The sequence below is a fragment of the Corvus brachyrhynchos genome, unplaced genomic scaffold (genome assembly GCF_000691975.1).
Source record: "Corvus brachyrhynchos isolate BGI_N302 unplaced genomic scaffold, ASM69197v1 scaffold309, whole genome shotgun sequence".
NCBI classification, from domain to species: Eukaryota; Metazoa; Chordata; class Aves; order Passeriformes; family Corvidae; genus Corvus; species Corvus brachyrhynchos.
Window position 1 is genome coordinate 1104624 of NW_008240227.1, and position 8792 is coordinate 1113415.

General features: G+C 43.7%; 1 protein-coding gene across 1 annotated transcript in view; it reads right to left on the reverse strand.

Moving 5' to 3' along the window:
• PSTPIP1 (proline-serine-threonine phosphatase interacting protein 1) overlaps nt 1-8792 on the reverse strand; it is a 52528-nt gene that overhangs the window by 23839 nt on the left and 19897 nt on the right. The window contains exon 3 of the mRNA XM_008641951.2: nt 7580-7654. Within this exon, the coding sequence (XP_008640173.2) occupies nt 7580-7654 (75 nt within the window). The remainder of the gene's footprint in view (nt 1-7579; nt 7655-8792) is intronic.

The following is an 8792-nucleotide window of genomic DNA, read 5'->3' on the forward strand; positions in this document are numbered from 1 at the left end:
TGGCTGCTTAGCATTCTGGTAGAACTGATTTTTTGTGTTTGTCCTGTGGACAAATTAGAAAACCTGGGGTTGAAAACAATTCAAGCAAAACTGAAAATTTGACACCATTTGTCCTTTTTTTCTTTTTTTTTTTCTTTCTTTTTCTTTTTTTCCTTCTTTTTTATTCCTTTTTTTCTTTTTAAAATTTTTTTCTTTTTTCTTTTTTTTTTCCCTTTTTCTTTTTTCTTTTTTTTCCTTCTTTTTTCTTTTTTTTCTTTTTATTTTCTAACTTTTCTTTTCTTTTTTTTTTCTCCTTTTCTTTTATTTTCTTTTTTTTTTTTAATTGCCCACTTCTGAGATTTCCACATACATTCTGGAATACTGTTAAATCACTCCAGCTAAAGACAGAGCTCCAGCCTTCCCTTTGGGCACCCCCACATGGAGAATCCTGCAGGTGTCTCCTTGAAAATAAGGCTGCACACGAATTTACTCTGTGTGTTTGTTAAACGACTCCCTGTTGTACATTTAAAGATTGGATTTGTCAGAAATTAATTTTGGGCAGAAACAGGGGTGCCTGAATCTGGAATAAGAGGAAACAGCCTGTGCAACAGCCACTGCAGCAACTTCGAGGGGGTTTTGCCATCTAGTGGCTACAATATTCTTACCGGGTTGGTTTGGCTTTTTATGCTTTCTCTCTGTTTTTGGACCTTGTTTTTGCTGAAAAACTGAGCTGTGCTGGGCAGTCCTCTGTGCCACGAGCACCCTCAGGAATTGCTCTGTTGGCCTGCTTCACAGCCATCAAAAGCTGAATTTCATGGCACCAGAGACGTAATTAGCAGAGCCGTTGCAGTGGCAGTGCCTAGGTGACAGATATACTCACCATTACACTGTTGCACCACACTATTTTGTCTAAATCTTTTCAACTTTAAGCTTGATAGTTTGGACACTTTTTCCCAGTACTTTGCCTTTAGACACTAGGTTAACTGAGTAATTCAGAGAGTCCCCTTATATCTTGTACACAGGAAGGTAAAACAGGCCCTTCTAACCGGAAAACCACAGATCGTTTTTAATTTTCTTTCTTTTCTACCTTTGCTTGGTGACTAGAAGTGTGAAATAACCCCACCTTCCTTTCTGGTAGGTTTCTGTTTTGACATTGGTATGATCTACAATTTTCAGTTGTTCTTGTAATTTTTAAAAATACCCTTCCTTGAAACTGAGAGAAGTCTGTGCCAGATGAACTCTACAGACCAGTTCCCAGCAATCCTGTCCACCCTCAGCCTCCGGTAACTTAGATCCTGGTAGCAGAGTTGTGGAGCCACTGCAGTGACAGTCCCCTCTGAGGTCACCATTAACATCTGCCTTTCCTCCTGGCACACAGGGAAGACCCAATGTGGTATTACCAACCATTCCTTCTGTGAAGCCCAGTGGTGTGGGGAGACATGTCCAGAATCATCTGGTCTCTAATAATTCACACCTGGGAATTATGTGTGAACCTGTGTCTTCACTGCAAAGAAGAAATGAAGGGAGAGGAGTTGTGCTCTTTTAACAGGGAAGTAACGAAGTCACTACCCAGTCCTAGGCCAGGCACACAGCAGTGTTTCACATGAGAATCATGTCTCACCTTGTTTAGTGGGCATGTGGCAAAAACACTGAAGAATTAATTTTGCCATGATGTTTTCTTGTTCTCAGAGGAGCTATAAACACAAAGACAATGCCCCTCAGTGCAGCTGGAAGGATTTCTGTCCAAGTTCCAGCTGGGCTGTGGTGTGGAGCCACATGAGCTGTCATCTGAGCTGCTGCAGAGGCTGCACTGTGCACCAGGCTGGGCTCAGTGACAGCTTTGGGATTGTAGGACTTTCACAGAAGTAACAACCTGTGTGGAGGGTTCCTCACGTGCTGTGGGGTGTCCACATCCATATTTGGGTGCTTGGATATTTCCAGGGATGTGTCAGGAATGGCAGCAGCCCTGAACTGAAGGGGAAGGGGGCTGTGTCAGCACTCCAGGGCTGGTTACTGGGAGCACAGACACGTCACCCCAGACTTTGCTGTGGCAGGGGAGCAAACAGGAAGACATCTCCATGTTCCTTGTCCTCCCTGTAAATCTGTGTCCATAGACAACAATTTAGATCCCTTGTGGCTCCAGAATGAGCTGTGCTATCGAAATCAAAGGTTAAAACAGTCAAAGCAAATTTTGTACCTTTAACATAAAACTAAATCTCCTCACATCTCTCAGAAAGAGAGCAGCGCCGCTCAAAAATGCCTGTCCTCATCACTAGAGAGCTTTTCTAGATCAAATTTAATGGGGACTGAGCAGAGGCTTAGGTCCATTTTCAGAGTCCTGAAAGTTCAAAGAACTAGTGTATACGTTCTGTGTGGGTTCAGAACATTTGGATGGAGAATAACCAGCCATGGAAGGATGTGACCTTCCAAACTGACTTTTAGCTTCAATTCAAAAATGCTGGCTTTGTGTGGAATAATACAGAGGATTCTGTATATTAAGTGACAGATGCACTATTTTTATCCACAGGAAGCAGCAATTGGCATTTTGTTACAGATGCCCTCACCTTACACTCACCGAAATGTTCTATTTCAGGCATTGCAGAGAAGAGCACATATGGGCTTGAAGGAACTACCCTTTCCCGAGGTCTTAAGGAGATGGCAGTGGAAAAAAATGGATGAAAAATGTAGGAAATCATATACATGAGAAGAGACAAGCAGAGCAAATGACAAAAATAGCTGTTGTCATTCTAGACAGAATTTAACCAGCTAGTACGTGTTTACATCAGTTATTTTACAGAAGAGCAGTTCCCAAAGGCCCTGGTTCAGCTGAAGCTGAGGATGTATCTGAGAACTGGGCTCTGTAGCATATTCTGCTTTCATGTTGCTGTGCCGAAGAGTTGCCCAAGGCCACTGCGTGGAAATTCCCAGTCACCTTGCAGCCAGAAAGGTGTTTCCTCTTAAAGGCACAAGCTCTGCGGGGAATCATCTCTAGTGTGAGAAGCATCATTGCTGTGTACACTCCCAGCAAACAGTTGCAAATATGATCTCAGTCCGTAACTTGGCTGGAAATGCCCAGTTTCTGTACATCCTCTCCCATGTGTGCACCACAGAGAGTACAAATACTGCAGTTTAAACTTCAAAACCTGTAGTTCTCTCTCCCCTGCTGGATATGGCTGTAAGCTGTCATTTGCCAAGAAAACATGGCTCTAGGTTTGTAATCAACTTTTCATAATTTCTTTTATGAGTGGAGACTAGGAAATGGTGATACAGATTTAATTTTTTTAGTTTAAAAAGTGGGATAACAGGCATACATTGTTTTACCTATTGACTCAGTGGATACTAAAATGTTTCGGGCTTTAAATAAGAACAAGACAGAAGAAAACACTGGAGGCTGTTCCATATAAAGCTGCTGCCGGTGTGGCATCCTATGAACTTACTAATTGCTATGGCTAGAAGATTATTTAGAAGAAATATCTTCATATGCTTGCCCTGTTGTTCTACTCTTCCCTTGGGATCTACTGTTGGGGACAGAATATTAAGCTGAAGGGGTTAGTCTGAGCCTCTGTGATCCTTCTTGCAGTCTTAGGTTGAAGTGTGTGCATCCTTCTGTGCATTGGAATGAGCTTGTCAAGGCCTGTAGCAACTGCTGAGAGCTGTGCCATGGGTTGGGAAGAGGATCTCCCCGTTCCCTTTGGGAAGGGGTTTGTACCAGCTGCAGTGCTTTTGGCAAGAACAAGCAGCTGGACTACTGAATGATGGTGTCCTTTGGCTGTTAGTTCCCTAACTTTTGTTTCTCGAGCTGGAAGCTGGAGTGTTTGCTTGCTGTGTCAATGGTGTCCAGCACCAGCTTCTTTTAGAAACCCCATCTTGGCTTTTTTAAGAAATTAGAAATAAAAGGTGCAGCGTTGTTGTGGTTCCTGCCCCCTGCCACGTGGTCCTGGGAGAGGAGTCCCAGGCTAGAGCAGGGCCTCCGGGGTTTCCCTACTCCTTGGTCAGCCTCGTTCCCCATGGGTTGTTTTGTGTTCCCCTGCCCGGGAAGAACGCTCTGGTCCCGTGATTGCTCAGTTCTTGGCCAAGTCGGCGCCCGAGCAGCTGGAGAAATAAACATCTCTCTGAAAACATCTACCAATAATTGGTCCTTACATTTCTTTTCCACGAGCCTCGTTGTCTGTACAAGTTGCAAGAATTCCCACTGCAACACAGCGTGTCTGCCTTGCTGGTTTTGGTGCTGTCAGACACATTCCTGCACCTGTGGGCTGCCCACGGCCAGTTCCAACCCCGCTGTGCACAGGCACGGCGAGGCCCTGGCTGTCAGTCACACCTCCAGCAGCAGTGCTCGCATCTTGTCCCCTGCTAGACCTGAGGTCAGCGTGGTTCTCACGTTTCTGATCTGCAGAGCCCACAGCAGACACTCCACGTTATCCTCTTTGGCCAGGTCACAACGTGATGTTACTGCTGGGGCTCGGCACTGAAGTGTCCTGTGAGGTCTGGCCTGGAGCTGTCCCTGCCAGGCTCGGGCAGGGCCGGGCCCTGAGAGGCCAGCTCTCCATAAGAGGAGCTGGAGCCATGCTGAGGGAACAGCCCAGGGCTCTAGGGTGGGATCCTGATGGCTGCCGTCAGCTAGAGTTTTCTTAAATCAATAGAAAGCGGTCCCAGATTTGCTGTTACATTCCAGTAAGCCTTCCCTACAATCTTGCTTTTGAGTCAGCAGCATATTCCTTCATCTGTGTCCTCGGTGAACAAAAAAGGGCAGTTAAATCTTTTTATACATTTAGCTGAGTTCAGCAAGTTTCTCCAGCTGAAGCAGAATTTTGGGGGGGGAAGGGGCAAGCCTGAAAAAATGTTGAAATTGTTGGTTTTTTTTTTAATTCAAAATAAAAGCTTTTAAAATACAGGGGAGGCTTGGGAGAGAACTGTTTTCTGCAGCAATGGTCACTACCTGGTGCAGTCTGCCATCGACTTCTCCAGGCTGCTCTGGTGCTTGTTATTTACTCATCGTGCTTATTCCCTGCACCTTGTTTTGTGCTATCCTGACTGTGCTGAATTATCAACCTGGGCCTTACAGTTGTTTCTCTTAAGATCTTCTGGGAATTCTCTCATACTGGAAGGTTTTGGGTGTTTTTTGTGGATGCATTTTTTATGTTCCTTTTATCGATTTTTTGAAAGGGTATCAGGTACCCTCCTGATATTGAGAACTACTGGGGTGTGAAATAATTTCCCAGAAGTGACAGAAAGCCTTAGTATCTGAGATGTTTAAAAGGTGGCTAAATTTAAGACTAGAGGATAATAATTTTGCATTAGCAAGAAAATGACTGAGTGATTTAAAATCAGTAATTTCTGCTCTTCTGCCACATAGCATGGCACAGGAAGGTCTGCAAAATGTTCTGCAAAAAAACCTGGAAGCTACTTCTTTTTCTGGTGATTGTCAAATGGAAGTTTTAGGTACAAATACATTAGATTTTAAGAAATACTGCTACCCAAAGCTGCATTTGAAGGTGTGAACAGCCCTGTTCAGCCTGTCAAGTACTTGTAATTCCATTAGGACCCAGTATGCTAGATGATAATAGGGAGCCCTATAAAGAGGAAACACTTGGAAAAATGCACTGGGACAGCTGCAACATAGTCCTTTCAAGCTTTTCCTACTATAGGTAGTACATAGATTCCCTCCCTCAAGTTTCCCTGATGGACTGACCTTGGGAGCAGAACTGCTGCCAGCAATCAATGTCATATAAACAAACAGAAACTTCACACGGAGGAGATCACACAGACACAGAAAATTCAACAATTTTAAGGCATCAAAACCAAACATTTCATTTTCTTTAGTTGTTCCAGCCCTGAATAGACTTCAGTTTTCTCTGATTTTGTGTTTGCTCCGGACAAATGCCCTTCACTGCCTGTCTGTGTAATTCCTTAAACAGAGGATGCTGGATGAGAAAGAGCCAAGTGTCCTCTCTGCTTCAGAACGGGCACAGTGAGACACTTTCTCTGATAAAAATATCAGTGCAGAGCTGGTCTCTCCCCAGCCAGGTGTGGGTTATGGAAACACAGTAAATCAGCTCCATAGCACAGCTTTGTTCATGTATTTAGCCTTCCCTCCATGCCAAGCTATAAAACTGCTGGATCAAAGTGAACTGGGCCCAAGTCCAGACTTCCCCCAGCTTGAGGGGAACTTGGATCCATATCCCAACACTGGGATTTGGCTCTGCCTCTAAATCAAGCTCTCATAATCTCTTAGGAAAAGTCAGACCCATGAATTGTCCACTAAGTCACTGAAGGGCAGCCAAAGCTGCTTGTTGCTGAACACATTTGCTCTGCCTGCCCTGTATTGCCAGTAAAGGAGTTGAGGTGAAGTCTTTCTTTAATCCTGGAATGCTGATCTTAGCCTTTGGCTTGAGAAGAACCCATCCATCCTTAATCTGATGTTTTAATTCCGGAATATTTCTTCTTCTCCTTCCTTTTCACCAATTAGGTCAGTGAACTGAGATACCAGGAAGGCAGAAGCCATCTCCTAGGTCTGTGGTATCCCTGGGTGCTGCTCAGGGGCAAGGCAGAGCTGGAGCACTGGCGGGGGAAGCCTTGCCTGTTCTCTTGGCATCACCCAGTACTTGGAGGGATGCAGCAGTGTCTGTGTCAGCCTGGCTGTGCCACCACCAAGTCACATCGGGTGATTGCTGGCACCTCCCTGCCATGGCAGTACAAGGCTTTGAGGTCAAGTCTCCCCATAAACTACGAACAGGGAACCACACTTGCACTGGGAGTGATAAATCGACGTGAAAAGGAGACTGCAATTAAGGAATGAGATATGGGATGGATGAGGGTAGCAGGCCCCAGGGATCAATAGAGCTGTTTTATGTTTAGATTGAGGTCTTCTCTTTCAGTCTTGTCTTCTGTGACCCCACACCTTCATCTTCAGCCACCTTATTACTGTATTATTACTTGTTACAATAATGACAAAATGTCTCATTATTGCTGCTGCCATCAATAATAGCAGCAGTTTATCAGCAGTGTTTATTAAGTTAAATTCCATACCAACATCTATCTTTCCCTCCCAACACAATTTATACATGATTTAGGATAGTAATGGAGGAGACAGAGAAAAATATGTCATCTTAGTGTATTTCAGTAGTTCCATTGAATTATTTCAAATTAAGTCCCTTCAAAGAGATTTAAATTTTGTATTCCTAAGCTAAGCCTTTTTTCCTGCTGCAGCAGCTGATTTTTGGGGTCTTTGTTCTGTCACAGTCTCTCAGTGTTCATCAGCTTTCCAGAATTGTCAAGCCACCATCCTAAACATTTCACAACCTTTTCCTTTCTCTTTTTTCCCCATCACTTAGATGGCTTTTGGAAACAAATATTAAACATTAAGAATCTTGAAATTAAAAAAAAATTCTCAGGAAAGGACCTACTGGCAGTTTCCAAATAGATACTTTGTGAATCCTACTGTGAAGGACTGTGATGTTTCCCCACTTTCCCTGTACATTGTGAAGAGCTGTGTAATGCACTGAAGTGAGTGGCTGTGACCACATTCAGACAAAACACAGGAGTCTGATATTTCCTCCAAAATAATTTTGTTTCCACTAATAATAAAAGAATTCCTTACTTGATTTCTGTTTGTCCTCCTGCTTTTCGGGCGATTTGAACCAGCTCTTTCCCATATCTCTCTTCTGCTTGTGCTCTGTTAAAAGAAAACTTTACTCAATTTTTCTTAGTGGTACCAGGATCACATTTACACTCATCTTGTAATTGTATCTGAGGTACAAAACATCGGAAATTGAACTTACTTCATTTCTCGATCTCCTCAATCCTAGTGCTGTTAGTTAACCTCTGAAATATTTTGGGTAAATTATTTCTAGAAGAAATGAGATAAAAATGACGCCCATTTTCGTGGCTTTGATTACTGTGGAATGCTGTGTACAGCTTTGCCCCCAAAACACAGATCCATGAGGAGAAGGAGGTGAACAAAGACAAGGTGAAGGTGTTCAGAACAGAGCAAAAGGAACCTAAAAATGACAGCTGACTTGATCCATGAAAACACTGGCTGTGAGGGGAGTGAAGAGTAGGTTCCAAAGGATCCATTTCAAGAGGTGTTGACAATAAATGGGAGCCAGGGGTAGCAGGAGTATTTCTATCCACTAGAAAGATGAGGTGCTGCTTGAAGAGCTGCAGTGGAGCCCGAGGGGGAAGGAGCCTTGGTAGTTGTGTGGTGAGGCTGGGGCAGTTTTGCGGAAGGAGCAATATGCAGGATCTCACTTAATGGGGAACTGTAACTGGTGACTCAGGAGAGTGGTTCTGTTTCTATGGTTAATAAAGAAATACAAATATTCCTTTGCTGATTTCCCTTCCCCCCAGCACTGGAGAAAACTATTCTCTTTAAAAAAAAAGTATTTGTACTAAATGTGTTACTTCCTTTCTCCTGAGTGCAAGACCAAGGTTGGAACCAAGTTGTCAGTCTTTGAGTAGCTGCTAAAAATTATTGAATGGTCAATAATAAATAATGAGCAGATACCCTGGTGCCAGCATCTGAGGAGAGGGGTGATTTCATTTAGGGTAAGTCCAGTTCTCAATAGCAGTTTCAAAGCGTTTCAAACCATTTTGGCCGGAAACTTGGCACCTTAGAGAAACACACTCTTTGTTCAAAAAACAAATTTGATGTGGGTGCAAGGCCCTTACAACCCTGCTGGGTTTTAGTCACATCAGTCTTCCCACTCGGCCATGAGGTGCTTTGTATTTCTCTTTTATGAGTTCCAGCAGTTTGAAGTCTGCTGGATGTGCTGTCCTCCTGCACTAGGAAATGCTTTGCTTTAGTGGAGTGT